This window comes from Mustelus asterias, chromosome 12, assembly GCF_964213995.1.
Source record: "Mustelus asterias chromosome 12, sMusAst1.hap1.1, whole genome shotgun sequence".
In the NCBI taxonomy this organism is placed as follows: domain Eukaryota; kingdom Metazoa; phylum Chordata; class Chondrichthyes; order Carcharhiniformes; family Triakidae; genus Mustelus; species Mustelus asterias.
In genome coordinates this window covers 13,930,615-13,954,489 of record NC_135812.1, presented here as the reverse complement: position 1 = coordinate 13,954,489, position 23,875 = coordinate 13,930,615, and the positions used below count along the sequence as shown (strand labels likewise).

At 46.3% G+C, this 23,875-nt stretch overlaps 2 protein-coding genes across 23 annotated transcripts in view; one reads left to right on the top strand and one right to left on the bottom strand.

The window, feature by feature from the left end:
* Positions 1 to 23,875, top strand: part of exo5 (exonuclease 5) — a 449,516-nt gene that overhangs the window by 94,602 nt on the left and 331,039 nt on the right. The window lies entirely within an intron of this gene.
* The window catches only part of LOC144501264 (rap1 GTPase-activating protein 2-like), a 361,906-nt gene that overhangs the window by 56,834 nt on the left and 281,197 nt on the right, over positions 1 to 23,875 (bottom strand). For all 22 annotated transcript variants that reach the window (XM_078224781.1, XM_078224802.1, XM_078224785.1 and 19 more), the window contains 7 exons: positions 21,932 to 22,015; positions 20,452 to 20,552; positions 18,450 to 18,579; positions 11,038 to 11,193; positions 6,408 to 6,479; positions 3,728 to 3,814; positions 2,648 to 2,782 (listed from right to left, as the gene is read on the bottom strand). In XM_078224781.1, coding sequence (XP_078080907.1) covers positions 2,648 to 2,782; positions 3,728 to 3,814; positions 6,408 to 6,479; positions 11,038 to 11,193; positions 18,450 to 18,579; positions 20,452 to 20,552; positions 21,932 to 22,015 — 765 coding nt within the window. The remainder of the gene's footprint in view (positions 1 to 2,647; positions 2,783 to 3,727; positions 3,815 to 6,407; positions 6,480 to 11,037; positions 11,194 to 18,449; positions 18,580 to 20,451; positions 20,553 to 21,931; positions 22,016 to 23,875) is intronic.

The following is a 23,875-nucleotide window of genomic DNA, read 5'->3' as shown; positions in this document are numbered from 1 at the left end:
TCTCTCTCTCCCCGCCTCCCCCCCCCCCCCCCGACCTCTGGATGCTGGAATCTGAAACAAAAACAGAAAATTCTGGAGAATAACAGCAGGTCTGAGAGCATCTGTGAAGAGAGAATAGAGTCAAAGTTTCGACTCAGAATGATTCTTCGTCAGAGCTTCTGTAGCATCTCCTTCCAGAATCTTCTATGAGGTGGCGACCTGAGGGTTCATCTTGTACACAACAACAGATCCCCCCTCCTTTTTTTTTCATCCATTATCCACATTTTCATTTTTTCTTTAACAACAGAATCACAAATGACCAATTGTGGAAACGTTGATTAAGAGTTTCGTGCTGAAATTTTATTTGAAGAGCAGACATTTCATAGCTTAACCAATAGACATCACGGGCGAGAATCTCCGGCTTCCCAGCCGCATGTTTCCTGCCTGCGGGAGGTGGCGCGTTGTTTGCCAGCGGCAGGATTCCCTGCTCCCGCCGCTGTCAGTGGAATTCCCACTGACGTCACCCCCACACCGGCGGGGAACCTGCAGGTGGGGATACGCTGGTGGCGGGACCAGAGAATCCAGCCGGCGTGAGCGACCAGAGAATCCCGACACACATCTGACACGAGGCCATGCCATTTTAGTTTCGAAAATATGACTTCGCAACTTTCAACTGGCTGGAAATGTTGCAATTTGAAATGACACGGAGGAAACTACTTTAGAACTGCAAGGCCAACCTCCAAGCTTAAGGTGACAAAGCAAGCAATATGTGGCGGCATGGTGGCACAGTGGTTGGCACTGCTGCCTCACAGCGCCAGGGACTCAGGTTCGATTCCCGGCTTGGGTCACTGTCTGTGCGGAATCTGCACATTCTCCCCGTGTCTGCGTGGGTTTCCTCCCACAGCCCAAAGATGTGCCCGTTAGGTGCTAAATTCTCAATCAGTGTAGCCGAACAGGCGTCGGAGTGTGGTGACTAGGGGATTCTCACAGTAACTTCATTGCAGTGTAAATGTAAGCCTACTTGTGACACTGATAAATAAACTTTACTTTACACCCTCAGGGGAATGTGAAGAGGGGGACATTTCCTATCGTTCATAGAGCCATTGAAATTTGTCACTGTCTAAGGAAGTGACATTAAAGTGCAAAGTGCTTGATATTGAAACAATGGCTGCCGCCAGCAGGCCCACCCAAAACTCCGTGGAAATACACAATGGGTGAAGTAAAACGGGCCAAGCTGAGGAGTGATTGCAAGTGTTGCAGGTAGTGTCAAGGAAGCATTCTGTAACGGGGCACCCTTTCCTTCACTCCCTTTCGGAAAACGTGTGTCACAGGTTCATAGAATCCCTACAAGTGCAGAAGGAGGCCATTCGGCCCATCGATCCTGCATCGACAACAATCCCACCCTGGCCCTATCCTCCATAACTCCATGTATTTACCCTGCTAGTCCCCTAACCTTTACATCTTGGGCCATTAAGGGGCAATTTAGCATTTACCAATCAACCTAACCCGCACATTTTTGGACTGTGGGAGGAAACCGGAGCACCCGGAGGAAACCCACGCAGACACGGGGAGAATGTGTAAATTCCACACAGACATTCACCCAAGGCCAGAATTGAACCCTGGTCCCAGCAGAATCCTCCGGAAGGAAATATTGGCCGTACATGTTCAGCAGAGCAATATCAATAAAGGGTTAGGTTGTGAAGATAGATTGCAAAAAACTTGCCTTGTATTTCCTTGAGTTTACGAAGTTGGTGGGTGATTTAATCAAGGTATTTACAATGATAAAAATGTTTCAATGAGGTAAGGCCATTAGACATAGGAGCAGAATGAGGCCACTCGGCCCATCGAGTCTGCTCCGCCATTCAATCATGGCTGATATTTTTCTCATCCCCATTCTCCTGCCTTTTCCCCATAACCCCTGATCCCCTTATTAATCAACAACCTATCTATCTCTGTCTTAAAGACACTCAATGACCTGGCCTTCTGCGGCAAAGAGTTCCACAGATTCACCACTTTCTGGCTGAAGAAATTCCTCCTCATCTCTGTTTTAAAGGATCGTCCCTTTAGTCTGAGGTTGTGCCCTCTGGTTCTAGTTTTTCCTACTAGTGGAAACATCCTCTCCACATCCACTCTATCCAGGCCTTGCCATATCCTGTGAGTTTCAATAAAATCCCCCCTCATCCTTCTAAACTCCAACGAGTACAGACCCAGAGTCCTCAACCGTTCCTCATACGACAAGCTCTTCATTCCTGGGATCATTCTTGTGAACCTCCTCTGGACTCTTTCAAGGTCAGCACATCCTTCCTTAGATAGGGGCCCAAAACTCCAAATGGGGTCTGACCAGAGCCTTATACAGCCTCAGAGGTACATCGCTACTCTTGTATTCTAGCCCTCTCGACATGAATGCTAACATTGCATTTGCCTTCCTAACTGCCGACTGAACCTGCATGCTAACCTTAAGAGAATCTTGAACAAGGACTCTCAAGTCCCAAGGTAGATGTTCAATAGGGTAGTCTTATTTATTAATTCATGGAATGTGGGCATGCCCATCCCCTATTCCTACTCCTGCTTCTAGTTTCTATGGCAAATAAGCCTACTCCTGCTCCCACATTCCTATGTTCCTGATGTGCCAGGTTTGGATATAACTTGTTCGAATAGGTGGCTTTACCTTGAAAGATTCTAGGAATCCCCCGTGGCTGCCATTTTCCATCTTCTCTTCATCAGAGCCCAGACCCAACATGGCCTGTGTCTGGCTGTGGAGTTCATCATGCAGGTTGTCCAACAGTGCTGCCCGTGTGCGATTCTGCACAGTGAAAACAGATGATATTCAGTGTGACGTATGATAAGAGATTCCCAATAATTTTATTATACAGTGTATAAATATTAGACTGGGGAGGAACAAAAGATACTGCTTGTCCCATGACCCCTACCATCTAGAAAGGACCAGGGCAGCAGATACATGGGAACACCACCACCAGGAGGTTCCCATCCAAGTCGCTCACCATCCTGACTTGGAAATATGTCGCCGTTCCTTCACTGTCGCTGGGTCAAAATCCAGGAACTCCCTCCCTAACAGCACGGTGGGTGCACCTACACCTCAGGGACTGCAGCGGTTCAGGAAGGCAGCTCGCCACCACCTTCTCAAGGGGCAATTAGGAATGGGCAACGAATGCTGGCCTAGCCAGCGACGCCCACATCGCGTGAATAAATTAAAAAAAAACAGTGAAGTACATTTTGTTGTTCCAATCTTTGGCGTTAACCAGAACAGTGGGCGGGATTTTCCAGCCGGGCTCATCCCAAAACCGGAAAATCCCGCCCGAGGTCAACGGACCTTTGCTTGTTCCCAACCCCATCTGCTACGATTCCCGTGGCGGACGGGACGGGAAAATTTCTCCCAATATTGTAAGTAGCTTACATTGATGAAACCTTTTTTTACACAGAGGGTGGTGGGTGCCTGGAACTCGCTGCCGGGGGAGGTAGTGGAAGCAGATAGGATAATAACTTTTAAGGGGCGTCTTGCCAAACACATGAATAGGATGGGAATAGAGGGATACGGTCCCGGGAAGGATGGGGGGTTTTAGTTCAGTCGGGCAGCATGGTTGGGCCGAAGGGTCTGTTCCTGTGCTGTCATTTTCTTTGTTCTTTGAAACGTTTGCACAGCAGTTTTCACTCCTGAATTTAGACAGCTGTATTGGCTCGACTGTTGAAGGAATCACTCTTCTGTATTCCTGACAATGTACATTCTTACCTCCAGCTTCGCAAACTTCTCAGATTTGTAGCAAGCAGATTCGGCGTTGATCAGCTTTGTGAGCAGAAACTCTCTGAATTCAGGGCCCTAGGTATAAAAAGTGCATCTTCAGGAGTTTGATTTGTTAAGTATATTTAAGAACAGCTTATTGCCCCTGGCCTCCACAGCTATATCCTAAAGCGATGGGCGGAGAGGGTTTCACCCCATGCCAATACGTTACCGATCTTAGCCAGCTGCCACACAGAGGCAACTAGAAACGGTTGCGTTACCCTGCCACAGTGGCTGGATGGAGGGAAGAGATGGCTAAAGATGCAACCCATGTCATATGAACTCTCTGGCACAGTACATAGGTGCACACCGGTGCTGCAGTACCAGTTGTCTAGCGTGTGAGAACCCACCATCACATATCTCTGGACTATATCAATGGGGGATCACTGAGTTACGAAAAATAAATACGTTTAAATAAGCCAGGAATCAAATTTCAAACGATTCAGGTTCTGAATCGCAACAACGGGAATTTTGTAATGAGATCTCGAGACGAACATGAGGCAAATAAAATCAGGGATGAGGAAGAGACATAAATGTTATCCCTCTAACACATCTCCTGTCCCATCATAACAGCTCAGTGCGTTCTGACTGACCCCAATGTTTGCACTTCCATTGCTTTGTTTGCAATATTATTAGACGTGAATCACCTTGAGGACTGATAATAGAGTAAGAACGCATAAAATAGGAGCAAGAGTAGGTCACATGGCCCCTCGAGCCTCCTCCGCCATTCGATACGATCATGACTGATCTTCAATCTCAACTCCACTTTCCGGCCTGATCCCATATCTCTTGATTCTCTTAGAGCCCAAAATCCATTGCTCTCAGTCTTGAATATACTCAGTGACTGAGCATCCACAGCCCACTGGGGTAGAGGATTTAAAAGGTTCGCAACCTCCTGAGTGCCGAACTTTCTGTCCATTGAACTGAAATGGCCTTCCCCTTGTCCTGAGATTACGCTTCATAGGAACGTGGGAGCAGGAACCGGCCATTTGGCTCTCTGAACCTGCTCTGCACATTTGTTAAGAACAGGGCTGTGGTCTCGACCTCACTTTCCTGTCTATCGCCCATAACCCTTATCTGTCAAAAATCTGCCTTGAATAAATTCAATGAGTAAACCTTCACTATTTTCTCGGGATGAGAATTCCACAGGCTAATGACTCTCAAGGGAAGAAAATTCTCCTCAACTCCATCTTAAAAGTGGGACCTCGGGTGGGACTTTCTGGCCACTTTCGCCCTGAAACCGGAAAATCCCGTCTGAGGCCAACAGACCTTCCAAGGTCCGCCCCTCGCCTGCTCTGATTCCCATGGTGGGCGGAACGGGAAAATTCAACCCCCGGTTTGAACTGTGGCCCCTAATTCTCATTTGCCCCACAAGAGGAAGCACCTTCCTGCTATCCATCTCATGAAGTCTTCTCAGGATCTTATATCGTTCAAAAGATCACCTCTCATTCTTCTAAACTCCAGTGGGTGTAGGTGCAACCCTGTTCAACCGTTCCTCATCACAGGAATGAATTGAATGAACCTGTTTCTAACACAGAATTACACCCTTTTGCTCATAGGGAGACCAACACTATACACAGTGCTCTAGATGTGGTCTCACCTCGGCCCTTTACAGCTGCGGTAAAAACTTCCCTACTTTTCATAGAATCATAGAATCCCTATAGTGCAGAAGGAGGCCATTCAGCCCATCAGGTCTGCACTGACAACAATCCCACCCAGGCCCTATTCTTGTTTCCCATGTAAAACACTGACACCAAGGGGCAATCCCACCCAGACCTGTTGCCCGTAATCCCATGTATTTACCCCACTAATCCCCCTAACCTACACGTCTTGGGACACTAAGGGACAATTTAGCATGGCCAATGCACCTAACCTACACATCCTGGGACACTAAGGGACAATTTAGCATGGCCAATCCATCTAACCTACACATCTTGGGACACGAAGGGACAATTTAGCATGGCCAATCCATCTAACCTACACATCTTGGGACACGAAGGGACAATTTAGCATGGCCAATCCATCTAACCTACACATCTCGGGACACTAAGGGGCAATTTAGCATGGCCAATCCACCTAACCCTGCAATCTTTGCACTGTGGGAAGAAACCGGAGCACCCGGAAGAAACCCACGCAAACACGGGGAGAATGTGCAAACTTCACCCAAGGCCGGAATTGAACCCGGGTCCCTGGCACAGTGAAGCAGCAGTGCTAACCACTGTGCCGCCATGCCACCCCTAATACTCCAAACTACAGAGTCCTGCCATCCCCCTCTATTTAATTAGTATTCTATTCTTCCTGCCAAAGTAGACAAGTACACATTTTCCCACGTTATACTCCATCTGCCCACCTTTTGCCCACTCACTTAAAATGTCGTTATCCCTTTGTTGACTCTCTACCTCCTCTTGACAATATACTTTCCTACCTATCTTGGTTTCATTGACAAATTTAGCTATCGCACATTTGGCCTCTTCATTCAAGTCAATGGTACAGGTTAACCGAGTCTCCGAGTTCTAGAATCCTCTGCCAGGGCAAACCAACATTGTCCCTGGAAGAGACGCCTGTTGTAGAGAAGATGTCCACCTTGTAGATACAAAATAAACTTCACTGAACAGGAATCAGACCTGCTTACCTTTTTAAACACAGGCGGCGTTGGCAAGGGGGGTCCAAAGAGACGGACACCCTCTCGAGCAGTGACTGAAACCTGCCAAGGATGGGAAGGTTCATATTAGTTTTCTCTGAATGTATTTAAGCCCACATTAATCAGATTCACAGACAATGCCATTCAGCCGAACATCAATCGAGTGACCTTCTGTGTTTATGATTATGATTTATGAACGACTTTATAGAATCATAGAATCCCTACAGTGCAGAAGGAGGCCATTCGGCCCATTGCATCTGCACCGATGCTCTGACAGAGAATCTTACACAGGCCTTATCCCCATAATCCAACATATATACCCCACTAATCCCCCTAACCTGCACATCTTGGGACATTAAGGGGCAATTTAGCATGGCCAATCCATCTAACCCATACATCTTTGGACTGTGGGAGGAAACCAGAGCACCCAGAGGAAACCCACGCAGACACGGGGAGAACGTGCAAATCCACACAGACAGTGACCCGAGGCCAGAATTGAACCCGGGTCCCTGCCGCTGTGAGGCAGCAGTGCTAACCACTGTGGCAACGTGCGCAATTTCACCCCCTTTGTGTCTTTCACTTGCTGCGGATTGTTGAGTTTACAGTAGAAAAGATGGCAGTGTCATAAATAAAGTAGAAGTCACAAGAATAATAGACAAGAGCTATCATCAGGTGGTCACACCAGGGCAACGGGAGGAGGCCAAGTGGGTGATGGCCAGGAAGGGTAAGGCTAGGGTGGTTGAGAGCACCCCAGTGGATTTGCCCCTGCACAACAAGTACTCCTGCTTGAGTACTGCTGGGGGGGACAGCCCGCCTGGGGGAAGCAGCAGTGGCCGTGTCTCCGCAGTGGAGTCCAGCCCTGTAACTCAGAGGGCTAAGGAAAAGAGGAGGAAGGCGGTATTAATCGGGGACTCGATGGTGAAGGGGACAGACAGGCGTTTCTGCGGAGGTAGGCGGGATTCTCGCATGGTGGTCTGCCTCCCTGGGGCCGGGATCCAGGATGTCGCTAGTCGCGTCCCGGAAATCCTGAGGTGGGAGGGAGAGGAGCCTGAGGTAGCGGTACATATTGGTACCGCTGATGTGGGTAGGAAGGGAGAAGGGGTCATGAAAAGGGAGTACAGGGAATTAGGGAGACAGCTGAGAAAGAGGAAGGCAAAGGTAGTAATCTCAGGATTACTGCCTGTGCCACGGGAAGGTGAGGGCAGGAATGGAGTGAGGTGGAAGATGAATGTGTGGCTGAGGGACTGGTGCAGGGGGCAGGGATTCAGGTTCCTGGACCATTGGGACCTCTTTAGGGGCAGGGGTGATCTGTATACAAAAAACGGGTGGAACTTGAATCACACGGGGACCAATATCCTGGCCGGTAGGTTGGCTAAGGTTACTGGGGAGAATTTAAACTAGATAGGTTGGGGGGAGGGGAGCTAGAAGAGTTGACTAGGATCAAGGAACTAATTGATGGGGTGGAGGATGCAGGGGTAAGGGGAATTACAAAATTAATGGTAGAGGAGAGGGTGCAAGTGAATGAAGGCGGTAATTTAGATAAGGGAGTAGAGGGAGAGGGTGTTCGCGACTCATCAAAGCGGGTCCAGATAAAAGCTGGAATAAGGACACTTTGCCTGAATGCACGAAGCATTCGGAACAAGGTGAATGAGTTGATGGTGCAAATCAGCACAAGTGGGTACGATCTAGTGGCCATTACAGAAACGTGGCTGAAAGGTGACCAGGACTGGGAGATGAATATCCAGGGGTATCAGGCGTTTAGGAAGAATAGACAGGAAGGAAAAGGTGGTGGGGTCGCGCTATTAATAAGAGATAATATCAGGGTAGTACTGAGGGATGACATAGGCTCTGAGGAACAAAACGTGGAATCATTATGGGTAGAGATGAGGAATAGTAGAGGGAGAAAGACACTAGTAGGTGTGGTATATAGGCCCCCAAATAATAATGTTGAGGTAGGGAGGGCTATAAACAAGCAGATAAGGGATGCGTGTAAAAACGGAACGGCAATAATCATGGGGGACTTCAACATGCACATTGACTGGCAGACTCAAGTCGGTAAGGGTGGAATGGAGGAAGAGTTCTTAGAATGCTGTCGGGATAGTTTCCTTGAACAGCATGTTACGGAACCGACGAGGGAACGAGCTATTTTGGATCTGGTATTGTGTAACGAGGTAGGTAGAATTAAGGATCTTATTGTGAAGGACCCTCTTGGGTCTAGTGACCACAATATGGTCGAATTTCTGATTCAGATGGAAGAGGAGAAAGTTTGGTCCCAAACCAGTGTCCTCTGTTTGAACAGAGGGAAATATGATAGGATGAGGGATGAATTGGCTAAGGTAGACTGGGAGAGCAGGCTGGCAGGTAGGATAGCTGAGGAACAGTGGAGGATTTTTAAGGAGATCCTTTTCAGTTCTCAGCAAAAATATATTCCAGCAAAAAACAAGGATTGTAAGAAAAGGGAGAACCAGCCGTGGATAACGAAGGAAATAAAGGAGAGTATTAAAATAAAAACAGCTGCGTACAGAGTGGCCAAAAATAGTGGAGAAACAAGTGATTGGGAAAAATTTAAGAAACAACAAAGAGAGACTAAGAAAGCGATAAAGAAAGGAAGGATAGACTATGAAGCTAGGCTAGCAATTAATATAAAAAATGATAGTAAAAGTTTTTATAAATATATAAAAAGGAATAGAGTGGCTAGAGTGAATGTTGGACCCTTGGAGGACGAGAGGGGGGAGTTAATAGTGGGAAATGAGGATATGGCTGAGTCTTTAAATAAGTTTTTTGTGTCGGTCTTCACGGTGGAGGACACAAATAGTTTGCCAAATATTAACGATAGAGGGTTGGCAGCAGGAGAAATACTTAATACAATTAATGTTACCAGAGAGGCAGTGCTGGGTAGACTAATGGGACTGAAGGTGGATAAGTCCCCGGGTCCGGATGGAATGCATCCCAGGGTATTGAAAGAAATGTCAGAGGTAATAGTGGATGCGTTAGTGATTATTTATCAAAACTCGTTGCATTCTGGGGTAGTGCCGGTTGATTGGAAAACGGCTAATGTTACGCCGCTGTTTAAAAAAGGAAGGAGACAAAAGGCGGGTAACTATAGGCCGGTCAGCTTAACGTCTGTAGTAGGGAAAATGCTGGAATCCATTATTAAAGAGGAGATAGCAGGGCATCTAGATAGAAATGGTTCGATCAATCAGACGCAGCATGGATTCATGAGGGGAAAGTCGTGCTTGACGAACATGTTGGATTTTTATGAAGATGTGACTAGGGCGGTTGATGGAGGAGAACCGGTGGATGCGGTGTTTTTGGATTTCCAAAAGGCATTTGATAAGGTGCCCCATAAAAGGCTACTGAAGAAGATTAGGGCACACGGAGTTGGGGGTAGTGTGTTAAAGTGGATTGGGGACTGGCTATCCGACAGGAAGCAAAGAGTCGGAATAAATGGGTGTTTTTCCGGTTGGAGGAAGGTAACTAGTGGCGTGCCGCAGGGATCGGTACTCGGGCCGCAACTATTTACCATTTATATAGATGATCTGGAGGAGGGGACGGAGTGTAGGGTAACGAAGTTTGCAGACGACACAAAGATAAGTGGAAAAGTGAATCGTGTGGAGGACGGAGAAGATCTGCAGAGAGATTTGGACAGGCTGAGTGAGTGGGCGAGGATATGGCAAATGGAGTATAACGTTGAGAAATGCGAGGTTATACACTTTGGAGGAAATAATAACAAATGGGATTACTATCTCAATGGAAACAAATTAAAACATGCTACCGTGCAAAGGGACCTGGGGGTCCTTGTGCATGAGACGCAAAAGCCCAGTCTGCAGGTACAACAGGTGATCAAGAAGGCAAATGGGATGTTGGCCTATATTGCGAGGGGGATAGAATATAAAAGCAGGGATGTCTTGATGCACCTGTACAGGGCATTGGTGAGGCCGCAGCTGGAATACTGTGTGCAGTATTGGTCCCCTTATATGAGGAAGGATATATTGGCATTGGAGGGAGTGCAGAGAAGGTTCACCAGGTTGATACCGGAGATGAGGGGTTTGGATTATGAGGAGAGGCTGAGGAGATTGGGTTTGTACTCGGAGTTTAGAAGGATGAGGGGGGATCTTATGGAGACTTATAAGATAATGCGGGGGCTGGATAGGGTGGAGGCGGAGAGATTCTTTCCACTTAGTAAGGAAGTTAAAACTAGAGGACACAGCCTCAAAATAAAGGGGGCTCGGTTTAAGACAGAGTTGAGGAGGAACTTCTTCTCCCAGAGGGTGGTGAATCTCTGGAATTCTCTGCCCACTGAGGTGGTGGAGGCTACCTCGCTGAATATGTTTAAAGCGCGAATGGATGGATTCCTGATCGGTAAGGGAATTAAGGGTTATGGGGATCAGGCGGGTAAGTGGTACTGATCCACGTCAGATCAGCCATGATCTTATTGAATGGCGGGGCAGGCTCGAGGGGCTAGATGGCCTACTCCTGCTCCTATTTCTTATGTTCTTATGTTCTTATAAGCAAGTTGGCATTAATTTGCCGTATTTGTTTTGCGGCTGGTTCAGTTGGGGTGGAGAAGGGGCCATTCTTCCCCTGATTTCTCTGAGCCAGTATGTTACAGAACTGTTACCTTATATGTGGTTTTATCTGGAGAGGAAGTCTCCACCTGCACCACAATGTAGGCGTGAAGGAAATTGGAAGCGATCATATCCGGAACAAAAGGTGTGTTTTCTTCTTGGAATACGATGGCCACAATGTCATTCCCGATGTGACGTTTCCTCTGCAGCTGTGAGGGAGAAACTCAAAGTTTAATCAAAGCGAATTCTACATCTCAAATGTGCAAGATACCAGGGGGAATTGAAATGGTTGGTTCTCACGCTCATTCCGGGATACCAGGGGGAATTGAAATGGTCGGTTCTCAAGCTCATTCACTCACGGAGTTCGATATTGGGATATCTACTTGCCGACCCCTTTTTCTTTCTCCAAATTTCTTGTAAAGGAGCTGACTCACACTGGGAGGGGTAATACCTCAGGGGTATCAAGTGATCTCTTCACTGAACTGACAGGAAGAATGAAAAGGAAGCCTATTATCTAAATAGTGAGAGTTCGCAGAGCTCTGAGATGCAGAGGGATCTGGGCGTCCTAGTGCACGAATCACAAAAGGCTAGTATGCAGGTACAGCAAGAATGAGAATATTGGCCCTAATTTTCCAGCCGTTTTCATTTATTGCGAGGGGGAGTTGATTACAAAAGTAGGGACTTTATGCTTCAGTCATATAGGGTGTTGGTGAGACCGCGTCTGCAGTCCTGCAAACAGTATTGATCTCCTTAATTTAGGAAGGGTGTAAATGCATTAGATGCAGTTCAGAGAAGGTTCCCTGGGCTATTATCAGAAATAAGGGGGTTATCTTATGAGGAAAGGGTGAACAGGCTAGGCTTGTATACATTAGAGTTTAGAAGGTTAAGAGGTGGTGTGATTGAAACCGTAAGATCCTGAGGGGTATTGACAGGGTGGATGTGGAGAGGATGTTTCCTCTTGTGGGAGAATTTAGAACTAGGAGTCACTTTGGTGACAAACTTTGGAGCCTCCTCCTCCATTCCAGCTGTCCCCAAACATTTGTCACCTGACTCCCTCCGCCTGCTCCATGATGACGTACAATCCGTGATCCTGACCAAGGGATTCAGCCCAGACCCAATTCACATTCAGACTGGGGTCAAGCGAGGCTGTGTCATCGCACTGACGCTCTTCCCAATCTTCCTTGCTGCAATTTCCATCACAAGCTCCCAGCTGGAGTGGAGCTATACTACACAACAAATGGGCGGCAATTGCCGGCTTTTAGACCAGCACGGCCGGAGAATTCCGCCCTTATCCCAAGTGTGAGTGGAAGTGAGGGGCAAGAGTGAGAGCTTCACCTACACAAGGTTCTTCTTGTTCTAGAAACAACTGAATCATTTCCTCCAGCCACAGATACCTCAGGTCAAATGAAACTCAAAGTAAAGGTTTCGTTCACGTTATGATGTTGTTGAAACAGAAAACTTTTCTGCATAAAAACAGAAAATGCTGGAAGATCTCAGCAGGTCTGACAGCATCTGTGGAGAGAGAATAGAGCCAACATTTTGAGTCTAGATGACCCTTCATCAGAGCTAAGAGCAGAGAAAATCAGAAGAGAGTTATACCATGAGGGTCGGGGGTTGGGCTGCAATTGGACAAAGGAAATGTGAATTATAATGAAGAAGGCTGAAAAAGGTGCTGAAAGAGTCCACCAAGGGATCAGAATGTCTGATCATTTAATAGATACTTTCAGCACCTTTCTCATGGTATAAATCTCTGTTGATTTTCTTTGCTCTCTCGAAGGGTCATCCAGATACCATGCCGCCCTAGGTAGGACAGAAGAAGCCGTGGTTTCATTTTGCCGTGTCAGTTTCCTCAGGGGAGGGGTCGCTGGTAAAACCGAAACAGGTCAAACATTCACCGTGCTAGCTTTTAAATACCAGGAAACATAACGAAAAAAAAGTTAGGAGCACGGATGGAAGTCAGACAGGATATCTTGATGAATAATTATGTTTTGGTGATGTGGAACAGGCTGACAGTGTAAGAGATGCTAACAGTGCCTTTCTGAAACAGAAAGTGACAGAGTAATAGGACTGGGACAGGCAGGTGACAGTAGATCCATCAGGAAAGGAGAAGTTCCAAAAACACCAGTGCATTCACTTCTAGAAAGTAAGGCACTGCCAAGGTCACTTTTATCGGTAAAAGAATCTATATTCCCCCAAAACAAGGGAAAAGTAAGTGAATTGGGGCAGAAATGTCAAAGTCCAAGCCTTGAAATTCCATGTCCTGACCTCACAGCGGTTACGTGAAAGTCATTGTCCACATCAATCGCCCTTGTCAGATTGTGTGGGCTCAGTGGGAGGGGATCTAATTAGCCTGGGGGCTGATAGGTGTGTGTGTTACTATGGCCATATCTACCTTGGGCACATCACAGCTGGATCATCTTAATCCCCGATCACGTTTCGGAGGGGTCAGTGGGTGAGTGGTTGTCCAAACCCCCCCACTCCCTACTCCCCTTGCCCAGTATTTCAGGAACCAGAATCTTCCTCATCCTTCACTCCTCCCCCACACCCTCCCCCGGGGCATTCTTCTCAAAATTTGGGGCCTCATCACACTTGGTTCTGGCTGCAGTTCCAAATTTGGGTCAGCAGAGTCACCCCGGGGGCCGGCCTGGGTGTCATTTGCCTTACAAGAGGTGAGTGGGGGCTCTGCCCCTCAAAAAGTCTCCAGGAAAATCTCAGACCTGGCACAATTAGGCCCCTGGAGTTTGTGGTGGGTTCCATCAGATTCTTGCTAGAGTTATGGGAGAACCTCAGTAGAGATTTGTGGTTCAAGAACCTTTTCCATTTACTCACTATGCTAATTAAGAATGATTTACACCAATGAATCCAGCACCAGGTTTTCCACCTCACCTTTCAGGCTTCCTTTATCTTGAATTGCAACGTGCATCCAAAATTCTACACACTGCGGCTGAGTGCACATTTGTAACTCCCTACACAGAGTTTCCGGTCTCAACCATCATGTAATGTGAAAACACATTAGCACAGTTTCCCACTGTAGTCTCCTGTAACTCGAATGTAACAACTCTGAAACATATGGGGTTTCTGCATATGGTTGCATATTTCATCCAATGTAATTTCAGCAGACGAGAGGAGAACCTCAGCAGAATTTCACAAACCCTGCCCCCCCCCCCGCCCCCCCAAATTCCCTGCAAGGTCACACTCCCGTTCAAATTGAACAAGATAAAGAAAATATTAAGGGAGTCATATTACTCTAATTCGCCCCCTTATCTTACGATCCTAGTTGGTGTTACGACTGAATGGGAAAATCCCAGAATGGACCCTTGGCTCAAAAGTTCATAACTCTGACCTTTTTTGGAAAACATGGAGAAACAGAGTCACAAGATTGCTGGTTAGTTTTTAACAACCAGAAAAACATTATTAAATATGCGAAGTTTGATTATAATACAATACTTCTTCACCCCCCCCCCTTAGCTTCACATGTTGATCCAGAAGAAACTCTTCCAGTGTAGACAATAAAAATGTCACAAAAGTTACTCCAAATTATAAATCAAAGAAAAAGTTTAATAAAGAAACTTCATTGCTCCAAACTTGAGGCCTCACCCTGGACCATTCCAAACAATTTAACAATTCCCAACAGGTTCTTATTTAACTGAGTCAGCTGATCACCACATCATTCTGTCATTGGTTACATGGTTCACTGGTCAGCTGGCCCTTACAGCTTGTTACCATTGGTCACATTACAACAGATCCAATGTTATCACCAGTTACATTCTAACATCACAAATGTATAGTTTCAAAAAAAACACCCTACTCTGAACCAAATGGCTGATGCCCCTCAACCCATCTTCCGTGGATTTCTCTCACAATCCCCCCAGGTGATTGTTATGCCACATGAATATTTCCAAGCGCCACTCTCAAAAACAGATGCTTTAAATTCTGCTTTCAAACAGTGCTTTCCAATAGCTGTTTGCATTAAAAACCCACTCCAGGTTTTCCAACTATCCTTTCAAACAAAGCTTCCGCTCCACTTTTTAACAAGGAATCCAGCACCAGGTTTTCCAACTGTCCTTTCAGTCTTCCTTTATCTTGAATTGCAACATGTGTTCAAAATTCCACACACACTCAGGTACTCATGCCGGAGTTCTACAGCCCCGCCCATCACAGGAATCGGGGAATGGGGAGGTCCGCTGACATCTGGTGGGATTTTCTGGTCTCGGGTTGACCAGAAATCCTGCCCTCAGACCCCAACAGAATACTATTGCTTCAAACACTGGAAATAAGGACACTAAACCTTACAAGTGCTTCAGAAATGTGGCTTCTCTTCCCAAGTCTAACTTTGACTTCCATAAGAAGTATCCTGCTCCGAGGGCAGTTCCTTTTTGATCTTTTCTACTTCTTTTCCATTCCCTGGTTTCTAGAACTAACTGTCCTTTAGTTCCCCTGGAACTTGCTTTTGTGCATTTTACTCCATTGTATGGCTTTTCTTCTAGCAAAGCCAAGAGAAATGTTCCCTCTCTAGCATTCTATAACCAATTACTATGAATTCAGCTAAACAAAAACCCTAAATTAACTTCCTACCCTAAAGGCACCCCAGTTGCTAAGCAACGACTTTTACTTCTCACAGCCTGTTTACTTTCCACGTCATAACCCTCTCTAAGCACAATAGAAGTACAGTTTGGGCTGACCATACCCGCACACACACAAACACCTTTGTCTAGCAATTTTAACTAGCCTTTTACCATTCTTTACACAGTGAATAGTGAATTAATACTTAAAACTACATCTTATTTCTAATATAACAAGACAAACTTGGCTCATCTAAAACTACCTCTGCTTTCCTGACACTTAATAATGGAATATATCAATACAAATTGAGCAAGCAGACCTTGTTCCATTGACCTGGGTGCTTAGAGTTGCGAAGTTGAGTAGAGTAATTGCAGATTGAGAAGTAGAAAGTTAGAATTTGGCGTTTGTTAGATTGTAAAATGCTCGGGGGTAAAGCATTGCATGGTCCTGTTAAAAGGTGGTTTTTTTTTCTGTGCTTAGAGATTTAAAATGCAAGTACACAGAGAGCCCAAACTGCAACATTTGTATCAAAGGCCAAGCAGCACTTTGACCAAAACAACAGGCTTTTGCATTTAGCCAATCAAGTTGAATCAGGCACCTAGATACCAAGAACCTTAGGGCGGCACGGTAGCACAGTGGTTAGCACTGCTGCTTCACAGCTCCAGGGACCTGGGTTCGATTCCCGGCTTGGGTCACTGTCTGTGTGGAGTTTGCACATTCTCCTCGTGTCTGCGTGGGTTTCCTCCGGGTGCTCCGGTTTCCTCCCACAGTCCAAAGATGTGCGGGTTAGGTTGATTGGCCATGCTAAAATTGCCCTTAGTGTCCTGGGATGTATAGGTTAGCGGGATTAGTGGGTGGATATGGGGGTAGGGCCTGGGTGGGATTGTGGTCGGTGCAGACTCGATGGGCTGAAAGGCCTCTTTCTGTGCTGTAGGGTTTCTAAGATTTCTAAGATTCTAAGAACCTATTAAATTTAAGTCTGATGGTTTTGACAACCTAGGACCTATTGCGGGAAATATTGATATGTCATCAGGAGTATAAAAGAAGGGGCCAGTGGAACAGGGAGAGAGAGAGAGAGAGAGAGCAACTGCCACCTGCCAGAGATAACAGCTCTAGAGAGACAGAGAACGAGAGACTCGCTGCCTCTCATAACATCATAAAAATCTTAAGAGAAAACACAATTGAGATAGCAAAAGTACCAAAGAAGAAAGAAGTTCCAGACAGACGAATCAACAGAGAAGGCCCAGAATATTCCGGAAGGCACCAAACCTGGTTGTAATTTTGAGAGTGACTAAATTCTATTCTGTTAATGAGTGGGAATTGCATATGTCTGAACAGCATACCATTAGAATCTTGTTTTATTCCATGTGTTAATAGTTTAGTTAATTTGTTCACTGTTAGATAAATAAATAGTTACGTGTTGATTTTAGAATGAGTGTCAGGAATTTATTCTGTATTTAACCACTAGAAGCGCTGAAATGCAGGTCACACCACTTCACACGCACCTTTTACAGATTATGGGGGTAGGTACTCATCTTTGGCCGTTTTGGTGTCAGTTCTCAGAGGGGGGGAAATCCACCTCTCCTTTATGACACCAGGTAAAACAACAATATTTTACAAATTCATTTTTATTTTTGCCTTGGGGTAAAGAAGGTGAAGAGGTGATTAACTTGAATGAAGATGGATCCTCAGCACATTAAACTTCAACCTTCTAAAACATGAACCTTACTTTCTTCCCCTTTCTTAAAGGGCTCCAGCGTCCAGGCCTTAAAGACCATTCCAGAACAAAAGAAAACAACGACTTGTGTTTATTTGGTACCTTTCCCGACCTCAAAGTGCAAAACAGTGACAGAATTTTGAAATGGTCACTGCTGTAATGGAGGCAATGAGATAGTCAATTTGCGTGCAACAAACTCCCACAAATGACAATGTGATAATGACCCATCTAATCTGTTTTTACTGATGCCTGTTGTGGATGTAAATATGGATCAGGGTGCTGGGGGGAGCTCCCTCACTCTTCTCTGAAACCGGGGGTTTTTCACATCATCCGACAGAGAGGGTGGATTTAATTCTTCACCGGAAACGATGGAAGATTTTGACAGGGCGTGAGGAAAATCTATTTCCTCTGCTGAGGGACTCACTGCTGACGGTGTCACAAAACGGCCACTACAAGCAAGATAGATGTTAGGGGCTGGCACGGTGGCACAATGGTTAGCACGGCTGCCTCACAGCGCCAGGGACTCGGGTTCAATTCCGGCCTCAAGTGACTGCCTGTGTCGGGTTTGCACGTTCTCCTTGTGTCTGAGTGGGTTTCCTCCGGGTGCTCCGGTTTCCTCCCACACTCCAAAGATGTGCGGGTTAGGTGGATTGGCCACGCTAACATTTCCCCTTTGGGTCAGGGGGATTATCAGCGTAAATAAGTGGGGTTATGGGGACAGGGCCTGGTTGGGATTGCCGTGCAGACTCGATGGGCTGAATGGCCTCATTCTGCACTGTAGGGTTTCTATGATTCATTCTACAAATACACAGCTTTGGTTTGAGCATGGGATGCTTTGCCACCGGGGATCTTTTTAGGGGAAAGCATAGATAAAGACTAGAAGCAGAGGAAAATGCAGCACCTTAAAAGGCAATTGGGAGGGCGGGATTCATTTTGCTGAGAGATGGCACAGATAATGATGCCCAGATTAGCTGGTCATTGTCACACTGCTGTTTGTGGGAGTTTTCACAGTAACCTCACTGCAGTGTTGATGTAAACCTGCTTGTGACACTGATAAATAAACTTCAAATAAAACTTCACATTTCTGCGCGTAAATTGATTGCTGTGTTTCCTCCGGTGACACCACTTCAAAAACTCTGTCATTGGTTTGCGCTTTTTTGTACCGTAAACGTTCTTTCGACCTACCTGCTGCGAGTCTCCTTCTGTGAAGGGCAGCATTGTGGAAACGTGGAACATTATCTCTCTGTCTTTGAAGGTGGTGTAGACAGACTCTGACCCCGTTTGACCATGTGAAACATCAAGTCCTCCTCGGAAGCTATATTGGGAAAGATGTCACTATAAGGTACAACCTGTACGTGGTTTGTTAAACTTTTGAATGTTTATAGACTGATGAGCGATACATGAAACGTGGAAAGTGGGAACTGTCTCCTCTTTACTCAAGCCAAGACATTCCACTTTGGGTGCAATCTGTGACCAGGAGGCAAATTGCGCTCAAAATAGTTCCAAGTTTTAAGAAGTATTCATTTTTTGTTTAAGTTTCCACCCATTTGCAAAGTGTCAAACACAAAGGGCGGAATTTTCCTGTTCTGCCCGCCAGGGGAATCGCAGCGGGCATGACATGGACAATGCAAAGGTCTGTTGACCACAGGTGGGATTTTCCAGACTTGGGGCAAGCTTGGCCGGAAAATCGTGCCTCAGGATCTTTCGCCAACGAGTGCAAACCCAATAGCATTTTAGAATGTGGTCGATTTGCATTAAAAAGATTATCTGATATATTCAAGAGTGGCACTGTTTTATTAGTGTAGCTGAAAATTAAGTTACCACAAAAAATAAGCATTTTTAAACAGAAGTGTTGATCACCTGCTCTGAAATAACGAAAAGCTTTTTTAAAATTCACTCACAGGACTTGGGCCTCACTGACTGGGCCTGAATTTGTTGTCCATTCCTAATTGCCCTTAAACAGAGCGGCCTGGTCAGCCATTTCAGAGGGCATTTAAGAGTCAACCACATTGCTGTGGCTCTGGACTAGTAAGGACGGCAGATTTCCTTCCCTAAAGGACATGAGTGAACCAGATGGGTTTTTACGATAATCGGCAATGGTTTCATCAATCGATTCTTAATTCCAGATGTTTATTGAATTCAAATTTCACCATCTGATGTGGCGGGATTCGAACCCAGGTCCCCAGAACATTACCCCGGGTCTCTGGATTACTAATCCAGTGACAAATACCACTGCGCCATTGCCCCCCCCCCCTCCCCTTTAAGAATGGTACAGAACCATTTGTGGGTGGCACGGTGGCACAGTGGTGAGCACTGCTGCCTCACAGCGCCAGGGACCCAGGTTCGATTCCCAGCTTGGGTCACTGTCTGTGTGGAGTTTGCACCTTCTCCCCATGCCTGTGCTGGTTTCCTCCAGGGGCTCCAATTTCCTCCCACAGTCCAAAAATGTGCGGGTTAGGTTGATTGGCCATGCTAAATTGTCCCTTGGTGTCAGGGGGATTAGCAGGGTAAATATGTGGGGTTATGGGGATAGTGCCTGGGTGGGATTGTGGTCAGTACAGACTCGATGGGCCGAATGGCCTCCTTCTGCTCTGCAGGGTTTCTAAATTGAAGGAAAACTATTGAAGATTTTTCTAAATTGTGGGATCCTTGTGCCCAAAATAATCCAACTTAATTTTAGAAACATAGAAACTAGAAGCAGGAGGAGGCCATTCAGCCCTTTGAGCCTGCTCTGCCATTCATTTTCGTTCCAGCTGATCATCAAATTTAATATCCTGATCCCACCTTCCCCCCCATATCCCTTGAGCCCTTTAGCCCCAAGAGCTCGATCCAACTTCTTCTTCTTCAGAGCCTTCCCGCTGGCCTGCAAACAAGCATAAGTAGCAGAAACTCGCCATGGTGATCATTTGATCTGGATGGGTTTCTGGTTTACACTGGTGGGAAAATTGTGAAACTTGATTTAGACATAACCTGCCCATGAAATTCCTTGATCTTTTTATGTCAAGTTAGCCAATTTTAGGTGAATCGCACTTAAATAACTAACGCAACGTCAAGGAAATCTGATTATTTCACTCTTAAGATAGGGAGGTAATCATTACCAATGTAACATGAACTGAATCAATGGTTTCACCTTAGAGAAAGAGGAAATTCCCAGCCACTGCTAAGAATGTACAAAATTTTCACTCACCCTTTGAATTCCTGGAGCACGATTGTGTCTCCGATTAAGTTCAAGAATTCCTTAAAAACAGGGCTTTCTTCATTGTTCCCAAATAATTCCGCTTCTGTGGTCTGGAATGCAGGAATAAAGCATCTCAGTATTTCAAAACTAAGCACAGTGAAGTTCAGTCACTTGCAACAAGCTGTGAGTGCAGCAAATCATAGAATCCCTACAGGAGGCCATTCAGCTCATCATGTCTGCAATGACTCTGACAGAGTATCTTACCCAGGCCCAACCCCATTCCCTTAACCTCACACATTTTACCCTGCTAATCCCCATAAGTTACATTGCTTGGGATACTAGGGGCAATTTAGCACGGCCAATCCACCTAACCGACACATCTTTGGAATGTAGGAGGAAACCGGAGCAGCCGGAGGAAACCCACGCAGACACAGGAAGAATGAGCAAACTCCACACAGACAGTGACCCAAGCCGGGAATCGAACCCGGGTCCCTGGTGCTGTGAGGCAGCAGTGCTAACCACTGTGCCACTGTGCCGTCCATGATCAAAGTATGTTTTTGCAAGGGGATAGTACAAGATTTTTTTGTCTTCAATTGAATGTTTATTGAATGATTTCCTGTGAGTCATTCACCAAAAAAGTTTCTGCAAGTCAGAGAGAGAGGGCACAGGATGGTCTGATAGAGCGGACATAATTTAATAATAGCTTAATTTTGGATCAGGTAACTCTACATGAATCCATTCCAGGTGACAAACCTGTGAACAAATTCTCGGTCCCGCGCACATAGAGGTTTACAGCATGGAAACAGGCCCTTCGGCCCAACTTGTCCATGCCGCCCTTTTTTTTTAAAACCCCTAAGCTAGTCCCAATTGCCCACATTTGGCCCATATCCCTCTATACCCATCATGCTATCTAACTATCTAACGATATAACTATCTAAATACTTTTAAAAAATAGAGTCATCTGTAGGTGGAAACAGTGAACAGGACATAAACAGATTGAAATTAATATTTAGATATTGGCTGGGATTCTCCGACTGTTCACGCTGGCGGGATTCTCTGGACCCACGGGCCGCGCACCACCTGCCACGGGTTTCGCAGCGACGTGGGGTGACGCCAATGGGAATTCGCACTGACGGTGGCGGGATCGGAGGATTCCAACACCAGTGAACGGCGCAGCACCTCCCGCCATGAAAAAAGAAATGCTGAAGAGAGGCCTGAGAATCACGCCCAATGTCTTCATAATGGTGGAACTGGAAGCCTCCTCATTTATATGGACAGGAGGCTGTAAATATATCCATGAGTGATGTGGCTGTTATCCCAGACCCTGTATCTACTCTGTCAACAAGCTCAGATTAACACTGCAGAACACTGTCTGGGATTGGTTGTGGCCAGAACGTACCTCATGAGTATAGAGTGAATCTATTTTAATAAATGCCAGTTATGACCCGCCATTGAATCCAATGTTTTTTTAAGGATAGTCATTCCTCACCTGTCTGATCTTCTGATAGATAACTCCAAACTTGAAGTTGTTATTGATCTCATGTTCATCATATGCGACTATCAACTGGGACGCCTTGGGGAAGATAAAACAAGTCAATGAAAGCACCTTGACAAGAACAAGTTTACACTAATTATTCTGTCCCGGACTTTCATAGAATCCCTACAGTGCAGAAGGAGACCTTTCGGCCCATCGAGTCCACACCAGCCACAATCCCACCCAGGCCCCATCCCCATCACACCATGCATTTCTCCTATATCGTCCCCCTGACAGTAAGGGGCAGTTTAGCACAGCCGATCCACCTAACCCACACATCTTTGGAGTGTGGGGGGAAATGGGAGCACCTGGAGGAAACCCACGCAGACACGGGGAGAATGTGCAGACCCCGCACAGACAGTGACCCGAGGCCGGGAATCGAACCCGGGTTCCTGGCGCTGTGAGGTAGCAGTGCTAACCACTGTGCCACCACCGTGACTATCCTCTGAGTGGATAGTCAGATGTTCTTTCCTCGGGTAGAAAAGTCAAGTACTAGGGGACACAGTTTAAGGTGCATGGGGAAAAGTTTAGAGGAGATGTGCGAGGCAAGTTTTATTTTTACACAGAGGGTGGTGAATGTGTGGAACGCGCTGCCCGGGGAGGTGGGTGGGAACAGGTACGATAGCGGCATTTAAGGGGCAACTAGACGAATACATGAATAGGATGGGAATGGAAGGATATGGACTCCGTAAGTGCATACAGTTTTAGTTTAGGCAGACATCATGATCGACACAGGCTTGGAGGGCCGAAGGGCCTGTTCCTGTGCTGTACTGTTCTTTGTTCTTTGACTTTCTCAGACACACTGGGAATTTGAGACTACCACAGGGACAACTAGGTTCTAGTCAGAACTGAACTTTGATTTGTCAGGACATACCTGATCCATAAAGATTCGGAAAATATTCAGTTAGTAAGGGGAAGGCCTTGGGGGATATTTTGGGTTGACACATCTCATTGCAATTTTACCCCGTGGACTTGGTTTGAATCCAAACCAGATTGAAGGGATGGACGTCTCCTGTTCCTCTCTGTGACCATCAGACACCGTTTGGTCAGAATTCCCATTGACAGCGACGGGACCAGAGAATCCCACCGCTAGCAAACAACACGCCACCTCCCACCGGCGGGAGGCTGGAGAATCTCACCCCCACACGTCCCACTGGCAGAGGCTCAGCAGTACCACCACTGGTCAGATGGTGTAATTACATCATGAAGAAAGTCACTCTATATCTAGGCCAGTGATGGGCAACCTAGGCTGGTGAGCGGGTCGCATGAGTGGCCCTCCTTCATCTCAGTGGGCCGCAAGGTTGAAATCGGGCTTGTTCACTAACCGCGGCCCCATGAATCAGGTTAAATACACGCTGAATATTTCACAACGCGTTATGGAAAATGCTTAATCGTTCATATATCAGCAACTTCAAATGGCGAAAGCAGAATTAATATTTACACATTTGGACACAGAGGGAGCACACGGCTCTCACAGTCAGTGTTGTGAGCAATCAGCACACACCTCACTTCACTCGCCCTTGCTTTACGTGTGAATCACTTCAGTCAGGCCGGCAGGAAATTCCGCGGATGGAAACCAGCGGAATGTGGCAACCCTGTGCTTTGGCAATGGCCAACAAAATGTCTTGTGGGCTGCACTCAGTAGGCTGCAGGTTGCCCACCACTGATTATAGGCAGTTCCCATACAGAGGTGATTCGAAGAATTTAGGACAAAGATACAGAAATAAGTGCAGAATGCGTGACTTGAAAATGTCACCTGAATTATTTTTGCAAGCCTTAATCTGATTATCTCCCACCCTCCAACCAAGCTTCACCTGAAGACCTCGGTTGGTCTCGGTTATCACGTCCAGTATATGAATGTCACACGGGGGTTATTCCCTGCTGCTCCCACAGAGGAAG